The 17,808-nt window shown below is 41.2% G+C and overlaps 1 protein-coding gene across 1 annotated transcript; it reads right to left on the reverse strand.

Annotated features, from left to right (window-relative positions):
• Window positions 1–15: 15 nt before the first annotated feature.
• Window positions 16–15,949, reverse strand: slc60a1a (solute carrier family 60 member 1a). The gene is made up of 10 exons (XM_085272935.1): window positions 15,604–15,949; window positions 11,425–11,623; window positions 9,945–10,199; window positions 6,557–6,680; window positions 6,359–6,474; window positions 5,615–5,788; window positions 4,592–4,739; window positions 3,111–3,181; window positions 2,666–2,786; window positions 16–2,334 (listed from the first exon to the last, which is right to left on the reverse strand). Exons 1-10 carry the CDS (start codon window positions 15,831–15,833, stop codon window positions 2,282–2,284), a joined length of 1,491 nt encoding a protein of 496 aa, XP_085129061.1. The 5' UTR covers window positions 15,834–15,949; the 3' UTR covers window positions 16–2,281.
• Between the last annotated feature and the right edge of the window lie 1,859 nt (window positions 15,950–17,808).

A 17,808-nucleotide genomic window follows, 5' to 3' on the forward strand; every position in this document is an offset into this window, starting at 1 on the left:
CTTTAATGTCCGCCAGGAAACAAACACGCGCATACACTCACACAAATCAGTTTCACTTTTAAATGAATTTCACTTTCTAAACGTATTCAGACTCAGAAAAAGTGAATTTAATTTTATTGACTGTAAATGATCAGGAATAGCCTCTAAATACATCGATTCTCTGTTGTAATTCCAGTAGTGCTGTAGTCCAGCAGCATCAGCATCAAGCTTGAAAACATTGCTACATTGTCTACATCACCACTTTTGAATACAAGTTGTTCCAGACTAGGTTATGTGCTTAAGTTACCACATTGATCTGTCCAGTTCAAACAGTGAAAGCGTCTTGACTGAAAACTCTTGAAAGACTTTAAGAATGAACCTTAATAAACTCTCAAATATTAAGAATTTAATGTGCCCAAAGGTGTTTTGGCATGCAGACTGAAACAGCCAGGGATCAAACCACCAACCTTCTAATTAACAGATGACCTGCGCTGTCTCCTGAGCTACAGCCACCTCAGGTCGCTCCTGAATGAAGTGTGAGAAGCTTCTGAGCTGTGCTAAGGACACAACAAACTGGACTTTTGTTCTGTGATCCGGTCCTCTTTTCAGATTAAAGCAAATTTTGTACTTCATTTGAAAATCCTGGAGGAAGAGTGGAGAGGCAGTAAGTCCAAGGTGTTTGAAGTCTAGTGTAAAGCCTGTGATGACTCTTGCACCATGTCCTTTGCTGGTATTTGTGGTGGTCGGTCCACTATTATAAAGTCAAAAGCCAAACTTTGCCATGTCATTTCAGAACACTTCATGCTTTAATCTGTTGACAAGCTATATGGAGATGGACTTTAGCTTTTCAGAAGAACTTTACCAAATGGTTTTCTGGCCATATTCCCACTGGCCAGCCAACTTGCTCACACATGAACTCCACATGTTGAAAAAAAAGACAAGAACCACCCAACCTCAAACTACAGATGAGCTGAAGACCGCTATCAAAGCAACCTAGGCTTTAATAACACCTCAGCAGTCCCACAAGCTAATGAACTCCATCAATACAGTCAGTATTTAAATGAGCATACTTTTCAGATATTTCTGTAAATACTTTTCTGCTTGACCTTGGAAAATATTCTAATAATCTGAGATAATGGATTACCGATTTTTATGAGCCGCACGCTATGAAAGAGGTGTAACTATGGAAGGTGTTGGGATACTGAGTCGTTTTACCACAGGTAACCATTTTAATATAAATGGTATGTTGAACATGGTACACTTGAGCTCCCCAGCCTCCCTCAGGATTCTTTTGAAGGCCTACCAGACGTGGGAATCGTCTTTACAGCACCACTTAGTACCCTTTCAAATGACATATGGCAAAACCAAATTTAAACTTTAGAATAAAAGAACCGTTAAGTCGAATATGCATAACATATAGTCTATATAAGACACTTGAATTGAAAGATAAGATCTTTTGGTATCTGACACTTTGCTTGTTGTCTGGTGTGGCTGTAGCTCAAGAGGTCATCTACTAAACAGAAGCTTGCATCCATCAGTGTGTAAATGTTGGATATACTACTTATAAGTACTTAAGCATAGGGAAGAAAAGCACTTAGGTGAATGAGACATGATGTATAAAGTGCTTGGATTGTTCAGGTAGAATAGCAAAGCACTATATAAGAACTTGATTACCATCTATTTTATTGTAGGATCTTTACCTTATGAAGTGCTTGAGGTGACTGTTGTTGTGATTTGGTTCTATATAAGTGAAAGTGAATTGAAACTCTTTGCTCGTAACATCTACCAGTTCAAAAGTGAAACACTTCAGAGAAAGGCCTGCAGTCTGGCCCCATCCAAAACCACTTTTGATGACTGATAATCTCCATTAGTGACTCACTTTACATGCACACACAGGATTGACTGTATTGCGTATTGATGTGTGAGGAAGAGTTGATATAAGAAGAATTGCAGTAGGAGAAACCAATAATAAAAGATCTCTAACCGACTGCATCTTATCTTTATTTTCCACCACCGAACGAGTCCTATTATAAGAGTCCATTCACATTCATACTGAAGAGGTCGTATTTAATCAACGCACAGTTTAATGTGCTCAAAGAGATGATTGTGTACACTCTAATCATCCATTGAGCCGTTTGTTGATCATCAGGCTGTGAAAGTAGGGTGCAAATAATTATTCAGCATGTGATTTCCATGACGCAGGAGTGTGATTGTGAACCCTCCACCCCGGGGGAAGAAGTGTCAGCTTCTCCTGAAGTATTTCTCCCTTTGCTGTATCCTCTGTTCTCTGGGTTCCAGTGTGTCACGAGTCTCCGGTCTTTGGCTTCTCTTTCATGTCTGTGCATTGAGACAAATCTGAGAGGTAAAAGAGTTGGTTACTAAAGGAAAACAGGAGAAAAAAAAAAGACATCCACAGGCTGACACGTCACATCGGATGCGATATTGTCAAGGTGAAAAAAATCTATGAAAAAGGAGGTTTGATTGTTGGTTTGCTACCTGTGAGCGCAGATAGAACCAGAATGAAACGTCAGAATTAGTCCAAACAAGTCCAGGCAGCAACCTCCAGGGCAGAAAATGTGACTGAAGCACAAGTGCCAAAATTGCAGTTCCTCTAATGGCCACATGAGGCTGCCTTTTGCATCACCAGTGTTTTGGCAAATCATTTAGTCTTTCTGCATGTATTTACCTGTGTGCTGGCTTCTGTGGATATTCTGGATATAGAGGAGCAGCAGGAACAGGCAGAAGCCGATAAAGGATGCTACTGTACCGCACAGCAGGAAGGAGTAGCTGCCCTGACTGTGGATCACCTGCAGGACACATAAACACACATTGAGTTCCAAATCGCAAAGATCTCAGTGGTCAACCCTGGGAAGCCACTAAGCAACGTTATTGAGGCACTTTAGCCTAATTCATGCAGACACAGCAGGCTACAGTCACTGCACAAATGCTCAGTAGTGACCTGAAAGCCTGTTCCCCAGTGAGGGGACATGCACTATTATATTACACTTATTTAAATGTTTCAGAAAGAAACGAGAAATTCATATAAAACACTGAATGTAAAAGCATTTTGTGAAAGCGAATGCTTTATAAAAATGTTCAGGAAGACAGAAGAGTCTCGAATCCTTTCTTACCGATCCAACAAGCAGCTGAAGCAGCATCTCCCCCGTGCTGGCACTCGTTACCAGCACTGTTGTGGCACAGCCTGTAACACACAATAAGCACACAGGAATAATCTACAGCTATGGGACAAAAGTTGCACGCTGTAAAAGTGTACATGAGGCAATTAATTAACAAAAAAAAATCAATGCTTATTATTAAGTTATAATAATTAATAATCAAACAAATGAACAAATGTGTTAGATTATGATCATATGTGTGTGTTACATGGAGAGCAGGGTTTCTGTTTATATTAAACACTTGATGTAAAATATATCGAGAAATTTTAATTAATTTGAATATTATAATAAAAACTGGATGACATAAAAATTGTAAAAACTAATGAAAGTATAAATTAATCAGTAAGATCTGATCATTAAGAACTAATAATAAATCATACTTGAAGACAAACATGTATATTTAAACAATCTTTGTCTGTTTTGGGGGAAATTATTACACTCAAGTGCAGGAATGTGGGGAAAAACCCTCAACAGAACTGTAGAAACACAGTTATTTATGATGCGAATTATAAACAGAACATCAATATTTTATTTTTACATGTAAAAATGCTACATTTTTATGTGATAGTTTTAATTTCATGTATTATAAATCTCTCCTTCTGCTGCCTTTGTGGCATGAAATTCAAAGTGAGCACATATTTCCATGCCCACAGTTTGATCTGCTCTTCATCCAATATTGTATTTATATGTTTTGCAAACAAGTTATTCTGTTTTACACTTTCACTGTTAACTTTTCTGTAACTGAGTGTCATCAGGAATGATTTTACTCATTTCCTACTGGTTTACAATATATAAGGTTACTTATGCAGCAAATGCAGTATGCACGCTGGTGCAGTGAAAAAGTATTTGTCCTCTTTCTGACCGTTGTTTTCTTTTTCTACAAATCCTAACAAAGACAGAAATATTACAAATGAAAATACTTCAGTGAGCAAACTGTATGAACGCTGACCTTAACTGTTCTTTACGTGTTTGTCTGCGTTCCTTTGTGACCTGAATAAGCCACGAGTGCGCTCTTATTTTGATAGGAGTTATTTTTTCCTCCTGTGAAGGTTCACCACTGTTCAACATTATATCCATTTTTGGAAATTAGCTCTCTCAAAGTCATAGAAAAGACCTTTCTAGACTGATTTTGTTTCTCTTCTTGAGATTCTTTACATTTTGGCATGAAGTGTTGCTCTATGAGAACTTCACTTGGTCAGATTCTATTTTTTGATTCAACAGGTCTGGCAGTAATCAGGCCAGACTATGGCAAAACAAACTGAATTTAATTTCATAAGCCACTCTCTGTTGGGGAGGTTACTTTTTTATACCGGGCCAGGTAGGGTTGGGAAGCCTTTTCCCTTTAATAAATGAAATCGTCGGGTTATCTTAGCCTAATATTAACAATGACTGTTTGATGGCTGTACTCCTGTGAGGCACTGACGATGCGTGTGTACCTTTGTATTCTAATATGTCCTCTGTGAAGGCTAACACAGAGGGGAACACACTGCTGATGCACAGGCCCAACACACAGGTGCCAAAGAACAGAAACACAGAGCTGGTGTAGAAGATTAACAGCAGGCACTGAACCAGTATGACTCCCACCTGAGAAACACACACCCACACACACACACACACACATGCACACACACACACTAAATATAAAATATACATAAACAGAAAGAACAACAGAGAGGTGATGCACAGACGTTGATGGAAATGTACACATACTGTTGTAAAGTGGAAATAACAGATGACTGGATTTGAAAGCTTAGACTAACACTGGAAAGTCCTGCTAAAGGTTAAAAGGGAACTAAGTGCTGCCAAAACCCAGCAAAGAACCAAAGTCGGCTTCAGTCTAACACTTGACCAGCTGAGATATTCAACACATAACAGAGAGCCTGTTGTGACGAACAAAACTAGAAACCATTACAGGTTAAAACCTGTAAACACGATCATTTAAAATCACATCGGGCTCCAGGAAACTGTAGAAAATTTGTTTTTTTGCATTTCATACAATTTTGTTGTTGTTTAACAAAATTAATAAAGACAAAAAAAACACCAGTAACACTGTTTGCATGAGAAAGGCAAACTTTATGTTCAGGCTAACACTGCAGAAAACTGATAATAACAATCCTTACTTATGAGAGCAAGCAGGACGGCATTTATACGTTTGTAATGGACTGCTTGTCCACAGAGACACTACAATGCCGAAACTGAGTGGAATGAATGAGACTGATGTGGTAAAGTGAGACTGAACCAGGTTAGCTCAGACACACTGTGTGTACCCACTCAGACAACAATCCTCTTCTCGGTGGCTGCATTCCCACCCTGTTCAAATATTTGGTTTGAACTGTCGTAAGACAAACGTCTTATAGCTTTAAGAGGAATAAAGCCTGACCCCTGATGGTCACTTCTGCTTTTCCTGCCCTGTGATATCTCTGTTCATGCAGGTTTGTCCTTCAGACACGTGTCCATACCAGACTGACGGTGAGCAGCTTGGGTGCCGTGTATCTGTAGGACAAGTACATTGAAGCCAGTCTTCCCACGGTGATCGCGGCCCAGAATATGCTGTCCAGACAGCCTGCCATCTTATGGCCCATCAGCAGAGGAGGGGAGACGGCGTAGGTGTAGACGAAGCCAGCATAAGAGCCCTGCAGGACAAGAAACCCGGCCGGAGGTCAGTTAGATCAGGCCCAGGAACAAACTTTGTCGCTCACTTTTTTCCCTGTTCTCATTGGTAACATATAATCAGATCAAATAAGGCACCATAATATCTGAGCCTTGTTCTTAAAGCTTTATATTGCCTGTTTACACTGGATTCACAGACAGCCTTCAGCCGGTCACTCTAATAATGACGTGTAAAGGTGCTCTTTTTGTATGATTTCTTACCACATTTATAGAAGCAATATCCCTTCCCAGGATATTGCTTCTATAAATATAACACGGGTGCAATATAATATATAACACAGTGTAATAAACAGTCATGATGTCACAAGTGCAAACTTTCTATTTTAACGGTGACGGCACATCGATGTACTGCTCTGTGTTGCTCCTAAGCAGAGTCTTAGTCGATTAGATGATGTTTTAATACAGCAAAGCCAAAAGCACTGAAGCTCTCACATATCACGATCCTGTTTTGTGTGTAAAAGGTTATTCTTGGATTGTTCCCATTTTACTTGGGTTCATGTGTAATTGTGTGTGGTGTTAGCTGGAAGCCTTACTATAATCCCATCTGTGATAAAGAGGATAGCTCCTCCTAGAGCGTGGATGATGAAGAAAGTAGCAGAGCGATCCCGGAGTTTGGCAGGGTTACAGCAGCTAAAAACACTCCCATGTCCTGGGGAGACAGTCACACTCAGAGGTCTGCACTTTCATCTCAGCAAAGTTGTCACACAGACACACAAACACGTGTGCACTACCTTGGTCCGTGTCCCCCGTGGGGCTCCTGTTGGAGTCTGCATCAAGCAGACGTGGACTGCTTCTGGAGCAAGGCAGCAATCGCTCATGGGACATCAATGCGAGCACTGCCGCTGGGACAGGGAGCTGTCAAAACACACACAAACACACAGACACACAATGAGAACGTTGTTCACCAAATGAAGAGATAACACTTCCTGTTTGTATGTTTGTGAGAAGAGGTTCTCACAAACATACAATCTTCTTTTCTTGTCGTCAGCTTGAAACTGATCCAGCACACTCTGAAAATGCTGCACGCAGTGATGGGGAAGTCTGTTTACTTCATCTGAACTTCTGTTACTTCTAACCCAGATAAACTGTAAACAAGAGGTTTAGGCAACTCTGAGGAGCAGCAGTGCTATCTGGAAATGTCATTATATCATTAACTTCCATTTGAGCCATTTTCATGTGAAATTGTTCAGCACTACTCGGGAAATCTAGTCATGGGATACATCAGTGATTTCATTATGGGGAAGAAAACTACGCTAAAAATCCGTGCAGATTGTTTTGTTTCTTCGCCGCCAGCACCCCGAGCTAATTACTCGACCAAGCTAAACATTTAACTTAGGTACAAACTTACACACAAATTCAGTGTTTAAGAGAAAGCTGATTATATTTCTTACACTGTTCTAGTAGCATGTTTGACTACTCTACTAACAATGAGGCAAACATGTCAAACAGGGGCTCTTTGTTCATTCAGAACCACACCTGACCAGTGTTCTATTCATAAGAGGATCCTATTCACAACACACAACAGACAGCTTAGATTAACTTTTAAGATCATGTATTATGTAACTATGTGTTTGCATTATTCACATCATGTCCTGTACCATGGGAAAGTATGTGCCCCTTCATGACTTTTTTTTTGCATATTCATCACATGTACACTAGCGGTCAAAAGTCTGGACACGCCTTCTCATTTAATGGTTATTCTTTACTTTTACTACTTTCTACATTGTGATACAAAATGAAGACATCAAATATATGAAGCAAGATACATGGAATTATCTAGCAAAGAAAAAAACTGATCAGTAACACTATGTATTATGGTTTAAGATTGTTGAAGATTGCTTTGTTGACAGTGCTCCAAACCGTTGGCCTTCTCTCAGTGACATCATGATATAGTCACCTGAAATGGTTATCACGACAGGTGTGCCTTGTCACGGTTCATTTCTGGAATTTCAAGCTTTCTTAATGGGGTTGGGAGCATCAGTTCTATTATCTAGAAGTCAGGTTGGTACACAGCTGACAGCTCTATTTGACAACTGTTATCAATCAATCAAAGCTTTATTCGTCACATGCAGGTTGCCCTGCAGTGAAATGGGACCCCCCCCCCCCCGACCTTAGAATTCATATTATGGCAAGAACCAATCAGCTACCGTGGCTCAAGGGGCGACCGTGGCTCAGGGGGTTGGGAAGCGTATCTGTAACCGGAAGGTCGCCGGTTCGATCCCCGGGCTCTCTGTCCTGGTCGTTGTGTCCTTGGGCAAGACACTTTACCTACCGCCTACTGGTGTTGGCCAGAGGGGCCGATGGCGCGATATGGCAGCCTCGCTTCTGTCAGTCTGCCCCAGGGCAGCTGTGGCTACAACCGTAGCTGCCTCCACCAGTGTGTGAATGCGAGAGTGAATGAATAGTGGCATTGTAAAGCGCTTTGGGTGCCTTGAAAAGCGCTATATAAATCCAATCCATTATTATTATTACTGTCAGGTCAGTCTGGAAATGTTCTAAAACTGAATGCGTCCCCAAGTGCAGTCGCAAAAACCATCAAGTGCTACGAGGAAACTGGCTCACATGAGGACCGCCCCAGGAAAGGAAGACCAAGAGTCAGCTCTGCTGCTGAGGATAAATTCATCCAAGTCACCAGCCTCAAAAAGTTCAGAGGAGACTGTGAATCAGACCTTTATGGTCAAATAGCTGCTAAGAAACCACTACTAAGGAAAAGCAACAAGCAGAAGAGATTTGTTTGGGCCAAGAAACAAAGAGTGGACACCACCAGTGGAAATCTGTGCTTTGGTCTGATGAGTCCAAATTTGAGATCTTTGGTTCCACCTGCCGTGTCTTTGTGCGACGCAGAAAAGGTGAACAGATGGTCTCCACGTGCATGGATCCCACCGTGAAGCATGGTGGAGGAGGTGTGATGGTGTGGGGTGCTTCACTGGTGACACTGTTGGGGATTTATTCAAAACTGAAGGCACACTGAACCAGCATGGCTACCACAGCATCCTGCAGCGACATGCCATTCTATCCAGTTTGCATTTAGTTGGACCATCATTTATTTTTCAACAGGACAATGACCCCAGATCAGACCAGATGGCCTGGCCTCCACAGTCACCTGACCTAAACCCAATTGAGATGGTTTGGGATGAGATGGACCACAGAGTGAAGGCAAACAGGCCAACAAGTGCTCAGCATCTCTGGGAACTCCTTCAAGACTGTTGGAAAATCATTTCAGGCAGTGGCGGTCCTAGCCTGTTTGGCGCCCTGGGCGAACACTCCCTCTGGCGCCCCCCCCCCCCCCCCCCAAATCATCAAATTTTAAATTGTTATTGATCCCTTTATCCTTAATCCTAAAGTGTATATTTATTTTCTTACTCTTCTTATATACATTGTTTACTTGCACTGCTGTAACTGGAGCCTCGCCGTCTCGTCTCTCTATATACTGGACTGTAGCGGAGATGACAATAAAGTTTACTTTGACTTCAGCAGCGAGCAGGCGCACCGAGGGCTCTCGCGCTCACTTTTCGTTTACAGAATTTCGAAAAAACATCGGTGCAAATTATAAGTCTGTATTATAATGTCTGGTGTTTTCGTGTTTGTTGGTTTGTTTTTATTTTGTTTTATTTTGCGAGTTGGTTATTAGATGCCGCTCCAGCCGGTCAGAGACTCCCTCGCCGCCCCGCCCTCTCCTCTCTGTGCCGTTAAGCAGCAGGCGCACCTCGCAAACGAAGGGCAGAATTCATGGTTCCACCAATTACAGCAAGTCATCCATGTTCTGAAGCAGCAAAGCAGGCCTAGACCAGCACCATGTTTGACTGCTGGTATGATGTTCTTTTTATGAAATGCTGTGTTAGTTTTAGGGACTCAAAGCTTCCAGAAAGTTCAGCTTTTATCTCATCAGTCCAGAGGGGGATTTTTTTGATTCAGTGGGTCTAGAAGTAATTAAGCCTGGTTACTGTAAGAGAAATTGACCTTCTTTCCAAAAAATGTATTTAATCATCACTTAAAAACTCTGTTGTATTTTCTCGGGTTATCATTGCCTAATATTTACATTGGTTTGATAATCTGAAACATTTAAGTGTGAAAAATATACAAAAATTAAGAAATCAAGGATCATCACATTGAACTCACATTGATAAGAGCCATGATCCAGAAAGCATACGACACCCTGGTGACGACAACCCCGTCAGTATACAGACGAAAGTGAGAGATGGTGTGCAGTGCTGCTCCATGGCCAGCGAGGGTGCTGCGGAGATGCTGTAGGTTCCTGGGAGAGGATGAGTTGGTGGTCAAGTTAGCTCCCAGCACACAGCTGTCCTCAGCCAGGAAGGGATCGGCCACCAGGGGACTGACCAGTGCCCCAAGGCCTGTGAAGAAATGCAAGGCCTAGCAAGAGACACGAACAGCAGCCTCCGTTATTCAAATTAAGAGGATCTAGCAGTCTAGGAGTCAGAACTTTCAAGATTAAAAAAAAGTTTTGTTTTTACTTTTTAAAATATTGCACCCTCCTCCAGCCCTGCATGTACTTATTCATTTATTTTAGCTGGCATTGTACTAAACTGCATTTCGTTGCCCTGTACCTGTGCATGTGCAATCACAATAAAGTTGAATTCTATTCTATCAGCCAGATCTGTACAATTAATACAATTTTAAACTCAATCACAATTTTGGTTTCCAACAATCATATGAGCACGATCAAGCGATATTTAAAAAGCATGCTCTATTGACCAAATCAGCCGCTGACCAATTATCACAGCTGTTCCCTGAACCACACAGCTTGAAGTTTCTTGGAATAGTCTGAACAAATACACGGCATCAGAGACAGGACGGAATTACAGACTTTATATTATTTGTCTGCAAAGACTAATTTATTAGCATACTGTAGCACAACGTAAAGGTGAAATGAAGTGAAAGTGTCCTTCTGAATTAATTTTGTGCTACATTTTGGTGTGTTCTGTTTTTCTTACATGTATTTTCTACTTTTCTTCTAAGAGATGCTCAGCTCAATAATGAAGAGATGTTATATTTGTGCTAAGATTTATACAGACGTTGAGATGTGAAAGCAGTATTCAATTTAAATGACAGTGCAATAAAAAGACACTTTGTCTCTAAAGACTGTTAATAATCACTACAAATAAAAGTAATTTCAAGACTGAACAAAATAATTGTGATAATCATTCTTGCCATAATCGTGCAGGCTTAGTGTGGTGTGTCAAGGGCAGCGTGATAAGGGGTCATTTGCAATGACAAGCAAACAGGATTTTCACCTGACTGTGCAGGCGCCTGGTTTCTGTTGGCACGATGAATGTAAGTCACACATTCACTCTCCTTTTAACCTAGTTTGGCCTCCTAATGAGCCCAATGAAAGGAATCCAAACAGTAAACAAATGAGTAACCTATAAAATCCATGAAAATCCAGACACAAAACCATGTGACTGTTTGACTAAATAAAAATGCTCATTAAGGCACCATTATTCTCAGTTACTCCCCTTACTTTTTTCAACAAGGCTATGTCAAAGAGTGATTTTCTTTTTTTTTTCCCCAAATTGACCGACAGCAGCTTTTTAACTGCACCGACACAAACACACAGACACATCAACATCTTAGTGACCTGCAGGAAGATGGCAGAGTCCTTCTGGTACAGCTTCACTAGCTGCAGGTTGGCGATGGTGTCGATCACGCCCATGGCTTTGCCAGCCAGCGCCATGGCGATGGACAGCAGTATGACGTGGTGACATAGTGGTATGACGGCAAACACCAGCGAGATGATGAGGGTGCAGATGAAGAGGGCTAAGAGCGAGGACTTAAGGCTAAAAAAAAAAAAAAGAGGATAGAATACACATCCTGTGTACACATGATAGAGTTTTGTTTGAATAAATAAACTTCCTATGCTCTACTAACCTAAAACTAAAGGAAAATACCAACAATAATCCTCCGCCTACATTCACACCTACTTACTGCTGCAGTAAAGTCACCTTGATGGTCTGTCGCTTAAAACTTATTTACCTAGCCAAAATTATCACAGCCACCCCCCCCAAACACACACACACACACACACACACACACACACACACACACACACACACACACACACATTCAGCAAACCTACATCTTATCTTCACCTTACATTCCCCTTCTTCTCTTTCAGCTTGTCCCAGATAATCCTCTGTTAGCTACAGGGACATTCACAAAAACCACCGGAGGGTGAAAAGCCAGCAGCAAAAATAATGAATCACACCTGCTGAGTTTGTAAAGGCTTCCACTTTAAATGATATAAATGTACTGTTTAAGGCTTCCAAAGTGCACACAAACACATCCAGGATTAGCTTTTGGGAAATGAATTCACCTACGCAGGTGTGCAAGGTGAGCAGCAGACACGATAAAGATAAAGGAGCTTTCTCAACAGTGATAATGAAAAAACAGTGTAGGTGCACTAAAAGATAATGGTTAAAAAAACAAATGTCCAAGAAACATGGTTGGCTGTTTAACCTCTTAACAGCCACTTGACTTTGCTTTAGCCACATGCCAAACAGGCCCGTTTTCAGAAGCTGAAGCTGGATCACAGCTGAACATTTCAAACTCACTGTTCCTGAATCATTTTGTCTTTGTGGCAGGGTGCATTATTCTGCTGAAAGAGGCCACAGCCATCAGGGAAAACCCCATGAATACACCCATGAATCGTGGTGGGCGTGGTCCTCGACAATGCTTAGCTAGGTGGTACAAGTAAACTCCACATGGATGGCAGGACCCAAGGTTTCCCAGCAGAACATTGACATTACCTTTCTAGCGGCTTGACTTCTTTCTACAGTGCATCCTGGTGCCTGGGTTAGGGTTATGTAAGCATTCGGCAGTGGACAGGGGTCAGCGCTTCTCTTGTATCTGACCACATAGGCCAACCACTAACATGCATCACTGAGACTTGGCCAACCATGACTCAGTCTCTGGTTCACCACTGTTCCTTCCGTGGACTCCCTTTCATAGAGACTGGGAAAACCCCACAAGAGTTACAGTTTTGGAGATGCTCTGACCCAGTCATTTAGGCATAACAATTTGACCTTATGCGTGCCTATTTTTCCAACTGCTTTTTGCAATGTGCCAAAATTCTTATGGATTATTTAAACATACAGTACTGTAGGTCATTAACTATAGCACCAAAGCTTTTGTAAAGTGCTTCAAGTTTGTTAAATCTATAAGTGAACTATACACTTCAAACTGATGAAAGTTCAACACCTAACAGCATATTGGCAAGTAACAGTAACAGGGGAGAACACAGCAATGTACATAATGACCAAAGTCACTTATTAATTATGTTGTTTGTTTGTATGAATGCGGCAGCATTATGTCCTCTCTGTTCGTAATGGATGGTCCAGCGTGTCTTTGGTAAAGGAGTGAAGAAAAAAAAGCACCTTTCCTCAGTATTTAGAGAATTCCACATGCCCGTATGATAGGTACCAGGCTGAAACTGCGCTGTGAAAAAGTATTTACCCACTTCCTAGTTTCTGTTTTTCCTCTTTTTCCTCACACGTTTCAGATCACGAAACAAATTTAATTATCTTAAAAATAACCCAAGTAAATAGAAAATCAGTTTTTTAAATGATGATTTATTTTAGTAAATATTATTTTATATTAATAGTTCCCTCCTTATTCAATCATAAATTAACTGTGATTAACTACATTTTTTGGAAAGCTAATCTCTGGTTCAACAGCCACACAATCCTGAGTACTGCCAGACCTGCTCACTGAAGTAGAAAATGTATGCATGTATTAAGTGAAGTAAGCTGAAAGATCTCTAAAAGCAACACATCATTGCACAAAGAAACATCAAGAACAACTCAGCCAGGATGTCTCAAAAGTCTCACTTGTCTCAGTTAAGGTCAGTTTTGATGATTTAACAATAAGAAAGAGACTGGGCTTCCATGGGAACGTTCCAAGGTTCCAAAGGCTTTTTCCCATTAACCAAAAAACCCAACATTCAGTGAAAGGAACTCCTAATGCTTCAGCATACCAAGACATTTTGGACAATTTTTGGACAATTATATACTCCCAAGTTTGTGGGAACGGTTTGGAGATGGCTCCTCCCTGTTCAAACATGACTGTGCACCACTGCACAAAGCAAGGTCCATAAAGACACGGACGAGTTAGTTTGATGTGGAAGAACTTAACTGGCCTCAAATCAACCTGACAGAACACGTTTGGGATGAGTTAGAGAATCAGTGTCTGGCCCCACAAGTGTGATTCTGGAAAAATGGTCAGAAATTCCCGCAAAAACTAAACCTTGGTGAAGCTGTTATAGCTGCAAACAGCGGCCGACATCATATTAAGCTCTATGGATTAAGAATGGGATGTCACAGACGAGTGAATGTGTTTGGCATCATACTATATGTTCATTGTGTCCCAACACATGTAGATTTCCATTTCACACAATCTGTCATTCCTGCTCAGTGGCTGGAAATTTCAAACAGAGATGTGAACCAAAACTCTGTCATTTGCATGCCACAGATCTGCCAGTCAAATACAATATTCAGTCCAACTGTCACAGGTGAAAGTCTAGCTGCAAAATTATTTCAACACTATTGTTAATCAGGAACAAAACATTTCATACTGAGCCGTCCATCAAGACCACAATATTTTGCAAACTCTCAACTTCAGTCACTAAAAAGAAAAAAAGAAAAAAAAAAAAAATCCCATTTGGTGTAATAATTCATCTGCTCAGTTATTTTATCTGTGCATTCATAAACCTGAACTCTCGTTTGAATGTGTTTATTTACAATGTAACTTTATTCTGTTTTAGGGCCAAAAAGCAAGCTTTAAAGGTAGCAGAGATATCAGCAAAGGCACGTCTTTGTTACCCACAGGGTTAGTTACTGTATTTGGCTCTGTACTCTGTGAAACTAAACCACTGTCCTGCTCAAATGTGAGAACCAGTTATTCTGCCAGAACAAGAACGCTGATATCACTGCAGGTAAGTCCTGTAATTAGAAGACGCAGGTGAATTAGAGGACATAAGTGACATAACTGACTTAAACTTAACAGGTAAACTCGTCCTCTTTTCCTTATTTAAAAAGTTTTAACTTTTTTTTTAGCTGCTTTCATGGTTAAGTGGCTCCCTAAAACTTAACAAGCTGAAGATCCAAACATGCCACGCCACCCACTGTGGCACCCCCTTGTGAATAAGTGTATTTTCAACATGTAACAGAAGGCTAATAAGACATATTAACTAGTTTAACAATTGTGGTTTTGGTATCTAGAAAGGCTCCTGCAGGCAGTTGTGCTTGTAGTCACAGAAACCCTGATAACAGACCCACCTGAGAGAGTAGCCTCTCCTATAACCACTGACGTCAGTGGCTTCAGCTTTGCAGCCAGCAGTTTATTCATATCATGCTTTTAGTACAAACCAGGTTCTTTTAGGAAATGTGTGGAACAGATTGAAAACAGTTCATAGTAACTCCCTTTGCCGCACAGCTGGGACCTGTAAAGGTGAAGTATATGATCCTTTGTTTATTATAAAGTTCATCACTGACATGTAAACTATGTTATCCTACACACTCCTTGGGTGTGGGTTCACATGGACCCTGTTAGAAACCGTCCCAGTGGGCTTGTGTCTAACCCATCACACATGCAGAGTGAGAGAGGATTCACAGCTTTCACAGCTGAGCTTTGATAACAAACACAAGTCAAAGCATCGATGACTGGCAGAGGACGCACTGGATGAAACACAGTGAGCGGTGAGGTGTTTTACATGTGAAGCTAGACCTCGTGAAAACACCCTGTGTTCACTAACCAGACTCACGTTTTCTTAAACAGTCCTCCCACGCTGCTGCCCACCAGCAGAAAGAACTGCTGAGAGACAAACACCCAGGTGATCTGCTGCAGGGTCGACTGGGTCTGACACCTCAGGTCCAGGATAGTGGGTCCCAGGAAGGCGATGCACAGGCCGAAGCTGAAGAACACGCTCCAGTAGGTGAGAGTCTGTGGCCAGTGGCGCTTAAACAGCAACCAGATCCGCTCGTCCAGCAGCATCGTTAACACGTCTGAGCAGACGGAAGTCCTGAGAGGCCTCACAGCTGCCAGCTGCTCATATCTACAGAGCCGGCCCCTTCACACTGAACTGAACACACTGCCAGCCGACAAAGTAAACAGAGTGCGAGCACTCAGCCGAGGCGTCCTCCACTGCTGTGCCAGCAAGCTTGTAGTGAAAATCACGTTGATTGGCTGTCGAAAGCACCGCCCTCATGATAATCACAGATCTGATCCGTTTTCTGTGAGGACAGAAACGTCTAAAAGTTGTTGTGGTTCTTCCTGGAGGGTCGACGGAATTCTCACGTGACTGTCGTTACAGGAGGCTGTGCAGGCATGCCTGTAGGATTCAAAGCAACATTCCTCAAAAACAACCCATACATGATGCAGATGATGACATTAAATGGCGTATAGAACTGGAAGAAGAAACAAATCATAGTTAATCCATTTGAGCCCAGATGCTTTTTTACTGTCAGGAAAACTATGTCAGAGTCAGTGTTGACCTTCAGCAGGAACCTTCCTCAGTGTGAAAGTCACCGTGAGCTCTTTTGAAATATATATTTTGCAATAACTATTAAATAATTTTATTTTAATATGTCATCTCAAATATTTCACCTACAAATTAAGAACTAATTACAGGTTTAACATAGTTATTTTTTATTAAAGTAAGTTACAGCTGCTGCGGCGTGTTCTCGCCTCTACAACACAGATACGATATCCGATGTATGATCAATTTCAGAGTTGTGCAGGTCGTCCAATATCTTGTCTCAACTGTTTAGTTGTATCTTCCTTCTCTTCTGTAGTCCTACACAGACTACATAATGTCAAATATGACTTAAAAGGTTAAGGTAGAGCTTTCTCTAGTGCTGTGGTGTCAAACAGTCCGCAAAGACTCCAATCTGGCCCGCTGGATGACTTTGGAAAATCTGAAGGAGAACAGTAATTGGTGAAATATAATTATAATATTTTTGTTTATTTATTATTATATGTGGACTTCTTACACTCATATTTCTTCCAACAAAAAATCTGAGCCATAGGTCCCCAGAGTGAAACAGTTCCCTCAGTTTCCGGTGGAAATGCATTGTTTCCTTTACTGAGAGACATGCGTAGCAGTAACATGTTCAGGGTTAGCTTTAGGGTTTGTGAGTGGGAGGGTGTAACTATAAAAGATGTGTCTTTCAAATGAAGCATCATACGTTCATTTTGGCCTCGAAGGTTTACCATTTTTCAAACGGGTGAAGATTTTGTAAAAAGAGGGGATATTAACCTCCCCTAAACCCTAACCCTGATTCTTCAAGGGTTGCCACTGACCTTGTGGACGCTGAAAGGTAAACTGTTAAACTCCTTAAATAATAGCTCATTTACGATGCTTTCCATGGCATACAGGGCACAGTCGGATGTTTCTACATTAAGAAACACATTCATTCTCCCCGCTCTCTTCAGTCTCTCTCTGCTTTCCCCTCGCTGAGCAGGAAGAAGCTTCTGCCTGAGGCTTCTTCCTGCTAAAAGAGAGTTTTTCCTTCCCACTGTTGCCAAGTAATTGCTCATAGGGAGTTATCTGATTATCTCTATCATTTTAGGCTTTTACCTTACAATATAATGTCTCTGTTGGTGTGAATTGGTGATATATAGATAAAGTTGAATTGAATTGCAGGACTGGTTTGTACTGCATGGAGGACAAAAAGGAGCAGAGATCTTCATAACTCTATACATGTAAATGCATATAAATTGTTATTTCATACAAACAGTAATGATGATCTTGACTCTGCTAACAGATGAATCTCATGGCAAACAAAAGTGAAACAACTCTATCGCACAGGCTGTCGATACAATGATGCCATTAAATCTGTGACTACTGACAGAACTAAACATCTGCTTTAGAAAAGCTTTCTTCCCGGGGCGTTTCTTTATTGTTGTTACAACACCCCTGACTGATTTAACCATTCTAACACTTCCTGTTTTATACTGGAATAAAAAC

This window comes from Mchenga conophoros, linkage group LG5 (genome assembly GCF_057382185.1).
Source record: "Mchenga conophoros isolate Kocher_MC1m ecotype Shallow Benthic linkage group LG5, M_conophoros_male_GT1.1, whole genome shotgun sequence".
Lineage (NCBI taxonomy): Eukaryota > Metazoa > Chordata > Actinopteri > Cichliformes > Cichlidae > Mchenga > Mchenga conophoros.